At 38.6% G+C, this 14,139-nt stretch overlaps 1 protein-coding gene across 1 annotated transcript in view; it reads right to left on the reverse strand.

Moving 5' to 3' along the window:
- Positions 1-5,446, reverse strand: part of L1TD1 (LINE1 type transposase domain containing 1) — a 65,080-nt gene extending 59,634 nt beyond the window's left edge. Inside the window, exon 1 of the mRNA XM_057500254.1 lies at positions 5,195-5,446. Within this exon, the coding sequence (XP_057356237.1) occupies positions 5,195-5,239 (45 nt within the window). The 5' untranslated portion in view covers positions 5,240-5,446. The remainder of the gene's footprint in view (positions 1-5,194) is intronic.
- Between the last annotated feature and the right edge of the window lie 8,693 nt (positions 5,447-14,139).

A 14,139-nucleotide genomic window follows, 5' to 3' on the forward strand; every position in this document is an offset into this window, starting at 1 on the left:
TTTTCTTTCTCTTTTTTTTTTTGTTATCATTAATCTACAATTACATGAAGAATATTATGTTTACTACGCTCTCCCCTATACCAAGTCCCCCCCACAAACCTCATTACAGTCACTGTCCATCAGCATAGCAAAATGTTGTAGAATCACTACTTGTCTTCTCTGTGTTGCACAGCCCTCCCCTTTCTCCCACTCCCCACATTATGCATGCTAATCATAATATCCCCTTTCTTTTTCCCCCTCCTTATCCCTCCTTACCCATCCATTCTCCCAAGTCCCTTTCCCTTTGGTACCTGTTAGTCCATTCTTGGGTTCTGTGATTCTGCTGCTGTTTTGTTCCTTCAGTTTTTCCTTTGTTCTTATACTCCACAGATGAGTAAAATCATTTGGTATTTCTCTTTCTCTGCTTGGCTTATTTCACTGATCATAATACCCTCTAGCTCCGTCCATGTTGTTGCAAATGGTAGGATTTGTTTTCTTCTTATGGCTGAATAATGTTCCATCGTGTATATGTACCACATCTTCTTTATCCATTCATCTACTGATGGACTCTTAGGTTGCTTTCATTTCTTGGCTATTGTAAATAGTGCTGTGATAAATATAGGGGTGCATCTGTCTTTTTCAAACTGGAGTGCTGCATTCTTGGGGTAAATTCCTAGGAGTGGAATTCCTGGGTCAAATGGTAAGTCTATTTTGAGCATTTTGAGGAACCTCCATACTGCTTTCCACAATGGTTGAACTAATTTACATTCCCACCAGTAGTGTAGGAGGGTTCCCCTCTCTCCACAACCTCACCAACATTTGTTGTTGTTTGTCTTTTGGATGGTAGCCATCCTTACTGGTGTGAGGTGATATCGCATTGTGGTTTTAATTTGCATTTCTCTGATGACAAGCAATGTGGAGCATTTTTCATGTGTCTGTTGGCCATCCGAATTTCTTTTTTGGAGAACTGTCTGTACAGCTCCTCTGCCCATTTTTTAATTGGATTATTTGCTTTTTGTTTGTTGAGGTGGGTGAGCTCTTTATATATTTTGGATGTCAAGCCTTTATCAGATCTGTCATTTACAAATATACTCTCCCATACTGTAGGATACCTTTTTGTTTTATTGATGGTGTCTTTTGCTGTACAGAAGCTTTTCATCTTAATATAGTCCCACTTGTTCATTTTTGCTTTTGTTTTCCTTGCCCAGGGAGATATGTTCAAGAAGAGGTCACTCATGTTTATGTCTAAGAGATTTTTGCCAATGTTTTTTCCTAAGAGTTTTATGGTTTCATGACTTATATTCAGGTCTTTGATCCATTTTGAATTTACTTTTGTGTATGGGGTTAGACAGTGGTCCAGTTTCATTCCCTTTCATGTAGCTGTCCAGTTTTGCCAGCACCATCTGTTAAATAGACTGTCATTTCGCCATTGTATGTCCATGGCTCCTTTATCAAATATTAATTGACCATATATGTTTGGGTTAATGTCTGGAGTCTCTAATCTGTTCCACTAGTCTGTAGCTCTGTTCTTGTGCCAGTACCAAATTATCTTGATTACTATGGCTTTGTAGTAGAGCTTGAAGTTGGGGAGTGAGATCCCCCCTACTTTTTTCTTTCTTCTCAGGATTGCTTTGGCTATTCGGGGTCTTTGGTGTTTCCATATGAATTTTTGAACTATTTGTTCCAGTTCGTTGAAGAATGTTGCTGGTAATTTGATAGGGATTGCATCAAATCTGTATATTGCTTTGGGTAAGATGGCCATTTTGATGATATTAATTCTTCCTAGCCATGAGCATGGGATGAGTTTCCATTTGTTAGTGTCCCCTTTAATTTCTCTTAAGAGTGTCTTGTAGTTTTCAGGGTATAGGTCTTTCACTTCTTTGGTTAGGTTTATTCCTAGGTAGTTTATTCTTTTTGTTGCAATTGTGAATGTAGTTGTTTTCCTGATTTCTCTTTCTATTTGTTCATTGTTAGTGTATAGGAAAGCCACAGATTTCTGTGTGTTAATTTTGTATCCTGCAACTTTGCTGTATTCTGATATCAGTTCTAGTAGTTTTGGAGTGGAGCCTTTAGGGTTTTTTATGTACAATATCATGTCATCTGCAAATAGTGACAGTTTAACTTCTTCTTTACCAATCTGGATTCCTTGTATTTCTTTGTTTTGTCTGATTGCCATGGCTAGGACCCCCAGTACCATGTTGAATAACAGTGGGGAGAGTGGGCATCCCTGACTTGTTCCCGATCTCAGAGGAAAAGCTTCAGCTTCTCGCTATTCAGTATGATGTTGGCTGTGGGTTTATCATATATGGCCTTTATTATGTTGAGGTACTTGCCGTCTATTCCCATTTTGCTGAGAGTTTTTATCATGAATGGATGTTGAATTTTATTGAATGCTTTTTCAGCATCTATGGAGATGATCATGTGGTTTTTGTCTTTCTTTTTGTTGATGTGGTGGATGATGTTGATGGATTTTCGAATGTTGTACCATCCTTGCATCCCTGGGATGAATCCCACTTGGTCATGGTGTATGATCCTCTTGATGTATTTTTGAATTCGGTTTGCTAATATTTTGTTGAGTATTTTTCCATCTACATTAATCAGGGATATTGGTCTGTAGTTTTCTTTTTTGGTGGGGTCTTTGCCTGGTTTTGGTATTAGGGTGATGTTGGCTTCATAGAATTCATTTGGGAGTATTCCCTCCTCTTCTATTTTTTGGAAAACTTTAAGGAGAATAGGTATTATGTCTTCTCTGTATGTCTGATAAAGTTCCGAAGTAAATCCGTCTGGCCCGGGGGTTTTGTTCTTGGATACTTTTTAATCACCGTTTCAATTTCTTTGCTCGTAATTGGTTTGTTTAACTTTTGTGTTTCTTCCTTGGTCATTCTTGGAAGGTTGTATTTTTCTAGGAAGTTGTCCATTTCTTCCAGGTTTTCCAGCTTGTTAGCATATAGGTTTTCATAGAAGTCTTTAATAATTCTTTGTATTTCTGTGGAGTCTGTCATGATTTTTCCATTCTCATTTCTAATTCTGTTGATGTGTGTTGATTCTCTTTTCCTCTTAATAAGTCTGGCTAGAGGCTTATCTATTTTGTTTATTTTCTCAAAGAACCAGCTCTTGGTTTCATTGATTTTTTTCTATTCTTTTATTCTTCTCAATTTTGTTTATTTCCTCTCTGATCTTTATTATGTCCCTCCTTCTGCTGACTTTAGGCCTCATTTGTTCTTCTTCCAGTTTCGATAATTGTGATGTTAGACTATTCATTTGGGATTTTTCTTCCTTCTTTAAGTGAGCCTGGATAGCTATATACTTTCCTCTTAAGACTGCTTTTGCTGCATCCCACAGAAGTTGGGGCTTTGTGTTGTTGTTGTCATTTATTTCCATATATTCCTTGATCTCTATTTTAATTTGTTCGTTGATCCATTGATTATTTAGGAGTATGTTGTTAAGCTTCCATATGTTTGTGAGCCTTTTTGTTTTCTTTGTAGAATTTTTTCTAGTTTTATACCTTTGTGGTCTGAAAAGTTGGTTGGTAGAATTTCAATCTTTTGGAATTTACTGAGGCTCTTTTTGTGAGCTAGTATGTGGTCTATTCTGGAGAATGTTCCATGTGCACTTGAGAAGAATGTGTATCCTGTTGCTTTTGGATGTAGAGTTCTATAGATGTCTATTAGGTCCATCTGTTCTAGTGTGTTGTTCAGTGCCTCTGTGTCCTTACTTATTTTCTGCCTAGTGGATCTATCCTTTGGGGTGAGTGGTGTGTTGAAGTCTCCTAAAATGAATGTATTGCATTCTATTTCCTCTTTTAGTTCTGTTAGTATTTGTTTCACATATGCTGGTGCTCCTGTGTTGGGTGCATATATATTTAGAATGGTTATATCCTCTTGTTGGACTGAGCCCTTTATCATTATGTAGTGTCCTTCTTTATCTCTTGTTACTTTCTTTGTTTTGAAGTCTATTTTGTCTGATACTAGTACTGCAACCCCTGCTTTCTTCTCTCTGTTTTTGCCTGAAATATGTTTTTCCATCCCTTGACTTTTAGTCTGTACCTGTCTTTGGGTTTGAGGTGAGTTTCCTGTAAGCAGCATATAGATGGGTCTTGTTTTTTTATCCATTCTATTACTCTGTGTCTTTTGATTGGTGCATTCAGTCCATTTACATTTAGGGTGACTATTGAGAGATATGTACTTATTGCCATTGCAGTCTTTAGATTTATGTTTACCAAAGGTTCAAGGTTAGCTTCTTTAGTATCTTACTGCCTAACTTAGCTCGCTTATTGAGCTGTTATATACACTGTCTGGAGATTTCTTTTCTTCTCTCCCTTCTTATTCTTCCTCCTCCATTCTTTATATGTTGGTTGTTTTATTCTGCGCTCTTTCATGTTTCCTTTAACTGCTTTTAGTGGGTAGTTGATTTTATTTTTTGCCTTTATTTAGTATTTGGTTGGTCTGCTCTCTTTGCTGTGATTTTATTTTCTCTGGTGACATCTGTTTAGTCTTAGGAGTGCTCCCGTCTAGAACAGTCCCTCTAAAATACCCTGTAGAGGTGGTTTGTGGGAAGCAAATTCCCTCAACTTTTGCTTGTCTGGGAATTGTTTAATCCCTCCTTCATATTTAAATGATAGTCGTGCTGGATACAGTAGCCTTGGTTCAAGGCCCTTCTGTTTCATTACATTAAATATATCATGCCATTGTCTTCTGGCCTGTAGGGTTTCTGTTGAGAAGTCTGATGATAGCCTGATGGGTTTTCCTTTATAGGTGACCTTTTTCTCTCTGACTGCCTTTAAAACTCTTTCCTTGTCCTTGATCTTTGCCATTTTAATTATTATGTGTCTTGGTGTTGTCCTCCTTGGGTCCTTTCTGTTGGGGGTTCTGTGTGTTTTCGTGGTCTGTTTGATTATTTCCTTCCCTAGTTTGGGGAAGTTTTCAGTAATTATTTCTTCAAAGACACCTTCTATATCTTTTTCTCTCTCTTCTTCTTCTGGTACCCCTATAATACAGATATTGTTCCTTTTGGATTGGTCACACAGTTCTCTTAATATTGTTTCATTCCTGGAGATCCTTTTATCTCTCTCTATATGAGCTTCTATGTGTTCCTGTTCTCTGGTTTCTATTCCATCAATGGCCTCTTGCATCTTGTCCATTCTGCTTATAAATCCTTCCAGAGTTTGTTTCATTTCTGTAATGTCTTTCCTGGCGTCTGTAATCTCCCTCCGGACTTCATCCCATTGCTCTTGTATATTTCTCTGCATCTCCGTCAGCATGTTTATGATTTTTATTTTGAATTCTTTTTCAGGAAGACTGGTTAGGTCTGTCTCCTTCTCTGGTGTTGTCTCTGTGATCTTTGTCTGCCTGTAATTTTGCCTTTTCGTGGTGATAGAGATAGTTTGCAGAGCTGGCACAAGTGATGGCTGGAAGAAATTCCCTTCTTGTTGGTTTGTGGCCCTCCTCTCCTGGGAGAACAGCGACCTCTAGTGGCTTGAAGGATGAACCTGGGCAACTGCATGAAGAAAGGGCTTCTGATTCTTGCCCAGCTGCTATGGAGCTTATCTCTGCTGTTGCTGTGGGCATGGCCTGCCTCGGGCTGCTGCTCTGACATGGTGGAGCCGTGTTGGAGAGGGAACGGCCAGGAGGCTATTTATCTCCATGAGGGGCCTCCGTGCTCCCTGCTGCCCAGGGGTTAGGGTGCCCAGAAATCCCCAGATTCCCTGCTGCTGGACTAAGTGTCCCTGGACGCTTCCGTCCAGCTGTGAGGTCCCTGTCCCTTTAAGACTTCCAAAAAGCACTTGCTTTTCTTTGTCCCGGGTGCAACATCTGCAGGGACCCACTCACAGGTCTTACTGTCCTGTTTCCCTAGTTTCCAACACCGCACACATGCGCTGTGTCTGTGCTCTGGTGCGGATGGCTGGGGCTGGGTATTTAGCAGTCCTGAGATCCCTCTCCCTCCCCACCCCGACTCCTCTCCTCCCACCAGGAGCTGGGGTGTGGGGCACTGGGGTCCTGTTGGGCCGGGGCTTGTATCTTACCCCCTTTGCGAGGCGCTGGGTTCTCACAGGTGTGGATGTGGTCTGGCTGTTGTCCTGTGTCTTCTGGTCTCTCTTTTAGGAAGAGTTTTCTTTGTTGTATTTTCAAAAATATATATGGTTTTGGGAGGAGATTTCTGCTGCTCTACTCACGCCGCCATCTTGGCTCTGCCTCCACTAACTCTAGTTTTTGTGTTGTGTTGTTGTTTGTTTCGTGGATTAGGAGACACACTGTATGCAAAGTATTTAACACAGTACATATATAATGTCATGCTTCCAATTGGTGAAAATGGCTAAAAAAGGCACTTGATTCAAAAGAAGTGGTCATTAGCTCTGAATAGTGGTATAGAAAAATCTTAACCAAGGAGGTAGCATTTGACCTGAACCTTGAAGGATGAATACATTACCATAGAAGAATAGAGTGAAAAGGGAGAAGAACAATAAAGGCTGGGAAAGTGCATGGAGATGTGCAAGTTCATGCCAAAGATGTGGAGAACAGAATCAAAAATCACTGTGGGAAAAGAGGATGCTCATGGAGGGATATGGGACTGCAAAATTACTCAACTAAAATAATGCACAACCTTCATGTTTTGATAGGGAGCATAAATGAATGAGTGAGTGAGTTAATCTATTGGTTCTATAGTGAACGATACAACATTAACATCTTTGTTCAAAACATTTTTAGGAAGATTGCTCTGTTGGCATTAAGGGGCATGAACTGAACCAGCAATATTAAAGGTATAAAGATCCTCACTGTATCCAGGTACCAGATGATAATAGACTGAACTAAAGCATTAACAACAGGAAGGGGAAGGTGAAAGGAGAAGAAAAGACAATTGGGGGACAAAATCAACTAATTGTATCAAAAGAATCCCCTGAATTTGTGCCTAGTTATTTAATTATAAGTAATAAGTATTGCCAATTAAATCCTTTTTTTCTCTTTTTCCATCACATACCAACATGCAAGCATGATTTTCATTAATCTTCAAATAGAGATCTGCCCTATGTCTAATTAACTGTCCAAATATAAGATTGTTGAAAAGATTATGAGGAGATATATTATTTCTATTATTTATTGCTGCATAACAAACCATTATAATGCTTAATTGTGTAAAGCTACCACCATCTTATTATAAATCATGACTCTGTGGGTTGACTGAACACAGTTCAGCTTGGCAATTCTATTTCATGGGATGTCAGCTAGGGCTGTGCTCATCTGGGCCTCACTGGGCTGGAACATCAAAAATGGGGTGCTCACATGTCTGGCACTAGGGCGGGCTGTCAGCTGGGAGCTCAGCTGGGAACATTGACTACAGGGCCTCTGTTCTATTGCACATGGCCTCTCCATGTTGTTTGGGCTTCCAAGAGAAAGGATGTAAAAGATGTTCATCCTCTTCAGGCCTGAGCTTGGAAGTGCTTGAATGTCACATCTGAAGCCTTCTCTTTGTCAAAGCAAGTTTCATGAGGACAGTTCAGTGTCAAAGAGAAAGAAAATAAGTCTCAGCTCTTGATGTAAGTTGCAGCATGCACACATAAAGAAGGGAAGATTGTTTAAGGCCATTTTGGGGACAGGCTACCTCAAATATGTTCTCAAATGATTCACATTGAAGAAACTAGCCTGAAAATGTGTTCTTTCCAATGATTAGGCCTCTAAAATCAGTATCAGAGGGTAATTGGTTTCTAGTCTGCCTACATTCTTGGACAATCTCTTCTTATCGTATAATTTCCACACTTCCCTACGATCTGATGTTTGCTAGGATGATATCCATACTGAGCTCTAGAGTCCTATACATAAGGGCTTTTCCAGCTGGGTCTTCCGCAGACAGCTCAAACTCTTCAGTATGCCTCAACTGAAGTAATCCCCTCTCTCCTCCCACTCTGAACAAACCATCCACCCAAAGAACCTACTATGTTTACCTCCAGGATTTTGTGCTTTAATGCATGGCATTCTTGCCCACCCTTTTGCATCAGTTAGTGCTTCTCATACTTGACATGCAAAAGCACCACCTGGGAATCCAGTTAAAATGCAGATTCTGATTCACTAGGTCTGGAGTAAGGCCCAAGAATCTGCATGTTTAACAAGCTCCCTGATGATGCCAGTGCTGCTAGTTGGTGAGGCGTAAGGGTCTAAGTCACAAAACTTGAATTTATATGACATATTGCTCCATCTCCCTTTTTCTTCAAAAACAATTAGCCACTAATTCATGTCAACTATTTTGAATACTTGTCAATAAATACCTCTCAAATCTATTCCCTCTTATCCTTTCCACTCTTTTTTTCTAGAATGATCTGGAAAATTACAGTAAGTTTCTCTCTTATCTGTTTGCTCTTATCTCATATCAATGCATCCTACTAGGTGTGGCCAAAATTATCTTTCATTTGTCAGTTATTTCATTTATCACATGAAAATAAGATTATGCTACTTCTCCTGGCTTAAAACTTTTCAGTACCTCCAACAAGGTAAAAGATTCATTTGAATACTCTGTCCTGTGTGTATGTCCCACTCCACATCTGGCCATGCCTGCAACCCTCTCCACCTTTAGATTCCCTTTCTCCCCGTCCCCAACATACATGTGCATGACCTAGGCTCCCAAACACAGAGTGATCTTCCTTAGTATCTTAGCCTTTGCACATGTTGTTTCCCTGCCTACAATGTAACTTATCCTTAAATAACAATTAAAGCATTACCTATTTCATGATGCCTTCCCTAACCCCCAACACTGATTTAGGGACTCATTCTCCTACGTGCTCACCATACTTTGGATCAATCTTTCAACATAGTGTAATTTTTCTTTCCATGTTGTTTCATTTCCCACTCAGTTATAAGATCTTTGAGAGCAAAAACTGTACTTCACCAACTTTGTATCCCATCCCTAGGTCAGAAAATGTTTATATTGTACATACTAAGATAAATAAGTGAATAAGTCAACTAATATCAATATTCAACAGTATTAGTAAAATTGGATTTAGCCAGGACAAGGAGGAAGTTTATTGCAATTAAACCTCTTGTGTAAGTGATTTGTTAAATAGTGTACTCCCTGCCTCCTGACAGAAAAATAGTCAACAATAATATAAAATAGATAATTAAAAGTATAATCTATTTCAAGTGTGTGTGTTTTAACCATGTAATATTTCAATTCCCTTCCAATTCTGATATTCTATGATGTCAGATGACTTTGAGAAGGATATTCATTTTTGGAAGATTTCCAGACTATACAATATATACTTCCTAACTATAGAGGAACAGCTAAAAGAAATTCCTGTTTTGTGGCACACAGAAACATAGCTGTTCTATCCTCCATATTTTCATCTCTGTGTTATTAAAGCTTCCCTAAAATGAATTGGGATCATTAGCATTTCCTTGACACATCTTCTATTACAACCAAAAGTTTTCCAGCTCAGCAGAAAGATCCACATTTCTATAGTTTCAGGAGGTAGGGTAATAATGTAGACAACCAGATTTTGACTTCTTTTTTTCAATTCTATTTCAAACTCCTATAAAATCTTTGCACTTCAAATCAGTGAAAGAATTGATGCCGAAGAAAAATCAGAATTTACTGAGTCACCATCTCAAAGAACAGAAAGTACCCTCTGGAGACATGCTTTTCATTTGGAGAAACTGCATTAAATCTATGATGATCACTTTTTGGCTCATCTTACTGGAAAAACTGCTAATTTCCTTCCAATTTGGTATTTGAATGATACTGCTACATCAGTCATAAGATTCAAGAATATCATGGCTAATTGAGCTCTATAAATTCATTTATTCAATAATTACAAAAATTATTAAGTACTTAGATGTGCTACATATTGTTTAATGTTATGTGGATACATAGGCAAGACACAGTTCCTGCACCGAGAAGAGATCAAAGTCAAATTGTTAAATGGTAATATGGGAACAACAAAAAGTGTCCATATGTTAATTCATACCATAAGAGGTTAAATCAATGAAAGGCCAGTTCACCAAATGAAAAAAAAAAGGAATATTTCTATTTTACTTTTGCTTCTGCCATTATGTAGGTGACTGGATGTGCTTTAATGTGGGTGTGTTTGTGGGGGGTGGGGAGTGCTATTTTAACTTGCGTCTGGTGGGTGCATATATGCTTGACTACTTATTTTGTTCCTGCCCTACCTGTGCCTCCAGCTCTGGGCCAGCCACAGAGACCCTGTCTGACCAATACAGAGCCTAGGTGACTTCACCACAGTCATATATTTTTTCAGGGTCAATGTTAGGGCAGGAACATGGGCAGAACAAAGACAGGACAGAAACACACCAAACATACTGAGAACAAGTTTGCAATGAATGGATGAGCTGATCTTTAGCGAACTGACTCTTGGAAAATTGACTTTTAGGAAGCTAACATTAGAATCAAACCATCTAGGCAAAGGACAGAGGAGTAAACTGACCTCAAAATATGGCCCCTCAACTAACAGTAATAGCATCACTCAGAAGCTGGATAGAATGCAAATTCTCAAGGTCTAACCTACTGAATCAGGATCTACTAGAGTGGGGCCCCACAATCTCTGGTTTCACAAGCTCTCCAGGTAATCCTGCTGATTGTCCATCTTTGAGAACCTTGATGGTGAAGTGTGATGAGTATTCTGGTTGAGGGATGTTTCTGAGCATGGAGCACAGAAGCAGCTAATTAACCCAGCATGGAGGATTCAAGGCAAGCTTCCCAAACAAAATTAGCACCTGACACTTTTTTATCACTTAATCCAGCTTCTTCTATTTCCTTAACCTCTGCCAGGGCTGCTAACAGTAATATTGTGTGATTTGAATTTCTTCACATCTCCCTGCTCTCCACTACTTCACAATGACTGCTAAAGAATAATGAGAAACATGGGAAATAGGGATTTATGAGAGAAAATGGAGACAATGTGGACAGTATGAAATAACCAATTTTTCTTTAATGCTGTACAGTGTACAGAGCATGGGCTTTGGGACTAATTAACCTTGAGTTAGGGTTATCAGATTTCAGAAATAAAACATGTTCAGTTAAATTTGAATGTCAGAAAAATGAGTATTTTTAGCATAAGCATTCCCCATGCAATATTTGGAACTTATTTACACTAAAAGAATATTCATTTTTTTACCCCAAATTCAGTGTTAACTGTGTGTCCTATATTTTATCTGGTAACCCTATCCTGAGTTCAATTCACAGGCTATTCCTCACTCACTTTTTACCTTAAATTGGGATTAGCATCAACAGCAGATATTTATTGGGTACTTATTATTCAAAGTTTATGCGAGCATTATCTTATTAAATCCTCACAATAGCCTAGGTAGGTACTATTGTTTCCCTTTATACAATAGGAAACTGAAGCTTAGCAATTGGGCCATCAAAACTAGCAGAAGGTAGAGCCAGAATTTGAGTCCATATCTAGCCTGATTCCATAACCAAAGCTTTTAATGACTATGTTCTGTTATTTATCCTATCCTGCAGTTTGCTTAATCCTTGTGAAACTATTGCATTTGGGGGGGTCATTGTGTAACTGAGATTCTGTGTTGCACCTAACCCAGTTTGTGACAATTGGTAGATACACTGATCATTAGTACTATCTACACTTATAATCAAGAAAATTAACCCAAAATATAGTTGGCTTCAGAACAATACTTTTACTCCCCTGTCAACTACAAGTAATGAGTCTTGAGAAAGAGGAACTCTGGTTTGCCTGGGATGATGTATATAGACTTATGTTTTGGCTTGAGGTTATTAAGGATTAAGGACAAAATCAATGTTAAATGATGTCTGTCCTAGCACAGGGAGTTGACTTTCTGGTCTCCGTGCATGTTGACAGAGGGCATGTCCCCCTACAGAATGTCAGTCAGAGGAGGAAAATGGTACCATGGAGTTTCATCTTGAATCCTGGATTACTCTAGAAATGATGTGACCCCAAAGGCTACAGCTATTTGACATGGATAAGGTGAGAATTAGAGTAACCACATCCATTAGGAATGGAATGACCAAAGAGCCTATTAACAAGAGCAGAAGAGGCATTGGTATGGTCGTCAGAAACATGAGCATTGGTGTGTCCTACTTCATTGTTTTTTCAGAGAATTAAAAGAAGTGATGTATATAAAATGCTTTGCATGGTGCTAATACAATAATATATGCTCATAGATAAGATGTTTTAATTATTTATATTTAGTAATATATATTTACATAATATTTAACACTATCATTATTACTGAAATAAATAGGCAATCCCTTCTACAAAAGGAACTTTTTAAATTTATTGAAGACTGTTGATATACAATATATTGGTTTTAAGTATACAAAGAGTGATTTGACAGTTATCTGCATTACTTGTTGCTCACCTCAACTAGTTAGTATAGTTACTATCTGTCAACATAGACAGATGTTACAGAATTATTGACTATATTTTGTATACTATGCTTACATCCCCATGACTGATTTATATTATGATTGAGATTTTGTGTGAAGTAGATGAAGGGGAGAAAGAGGCACAAAAGGAACTTCTTTTTAAAACAGAAATCATGAGTTCTTCCAAGACACAGTTGTTTGTCTCAAGCAGGACTTACATAATAGATATACATATGTTTTAGTATTTGCCATTATAAAACAAACAGAACAACAAAATTCACATTCTCACATCTCTATTAGCTACTATCAAGAACTTCATAGGGTTTAAGATTTTACCTTATTTGTAAATTACAAAGTTAGCCTGCCACTATTTCATGGATGCTATATGAAGACAGTAGACAAAGGACAGTTTATTACTCACAGTGGTATCAGCAGCCAGAGTATCAGCAATTTTTCATTTTACCCAAACCCCAGTTCCCACAGTGTGGCAGGAAGAGGGCCAAATGTTACCTGCACATGTGGATTGACACAGTGGATGTGGCACAGCAGGCAAACCCTAAGCCTAGAGAACCCAAACCGTTTAAAAATGGACATGAAATGTGCCTCCCCTTTCTCCAGGGAGCAGGAGAGCATTATCTTTATTACACTGGACCTTAAGCCCGCCTGTCTTTACTTCACAGTACTATCTCTGTCTTCAGAGACCATAAGGAAATCTACCCAAGACTTTTCACTGTACACCATCTTTGAAAAGATAGCCCAGGACCAATGGCACCAAAGTAACCCCAGGAACCCTGTTGACGGTCCGTGGAAGCACCTGCCATGACTTCATGTGGCTCTTGTTAGGACATGGTTTCCTGCTCACATGCACTGTTGCAGGGTATAAAGAATGCTATGGAGGATGCTTTATAAACTGTAGGCCTGTGTTTTCTCTGAGTTTTCCTAAAACAAATGTGTGAGAGAAATATGCTCCTTGGGAATAACTAAGAGAATTTTTAACAGAAACCAACAAAACAGGTACCTGGCCTAGACAGCCAAATCCCATCATAAGCTCTCAATAACATCCTGTAATCTTCTCTCAGACCTTTATCACAATTGTAATTAATTAAACATTTATATATTTTTTCATTAAATTTCTGTCTATCTCCCCAGACTATAAGTTCTCTTTCACTGAAGGGCCTGTGTATTTCTTTTTCATACTTACATTTGAGTCACCTAGCATGGCACTTGGCATATGGTAGGTATGTAATTAATACATGCCACAAGTATGTTTTGAATATTGGCTGAATTGAATTGTGCTTCACTTGTAAAGGAAATGTGAAAATTTAACCATAAAGTTTAATTCTATCACACACTTTATCTTTGCCAGAACTTCCAGAATCATATTCGAGTATCCTAGAAAGCTGAGTAGGGAAATGACCTAAGAGATCATCTAGGATTTCTACTCTGTTGTATAGAGGAGGAAACCGAGGGCCAGAGATAGCAATTGAATTGTCCAGAGTCACACAGCAAGTAATGGTAGATCAAGGCTAGAAGTCAAGTTTCCTCACACAGCTTAATGCTCTTTCACCTGTGATACTTCTTCACCTGTCCCCTCAGCCTCTTCCAGAAATGATTTAAAGCACTTTTGTGTTTATCCACTGTGAAGAAATGTGTTAGTGTGTTGTGAAGTCAAGATGGGAGAACAGCTCTATGTTAATGTCTCTTAACTGTCATCATATGGGTCAGAGAGCCTGCATTCCCAAAGGGAAAAATAAAGTGCAATGTGTTTACAAGGTTTTGAACTTTTCCTAATGTTTTCTGGTGTGTGCTGGG

Source organism: Manis pentadactyla, chromosome 4 (genome assembly GCF_030020395.1).
Source record: "Manis pentadactyla isolate mManPen7 chromosome 4, mManPen7.hap1, whole genome shotgun sequence".
In the NCBI taxonomy this organism is placed as follows: Eukaryota; Metazoa; Chordata; class Mammalia; order Pholidota; family Manidae; genus Manis; species Manis pentadactyla.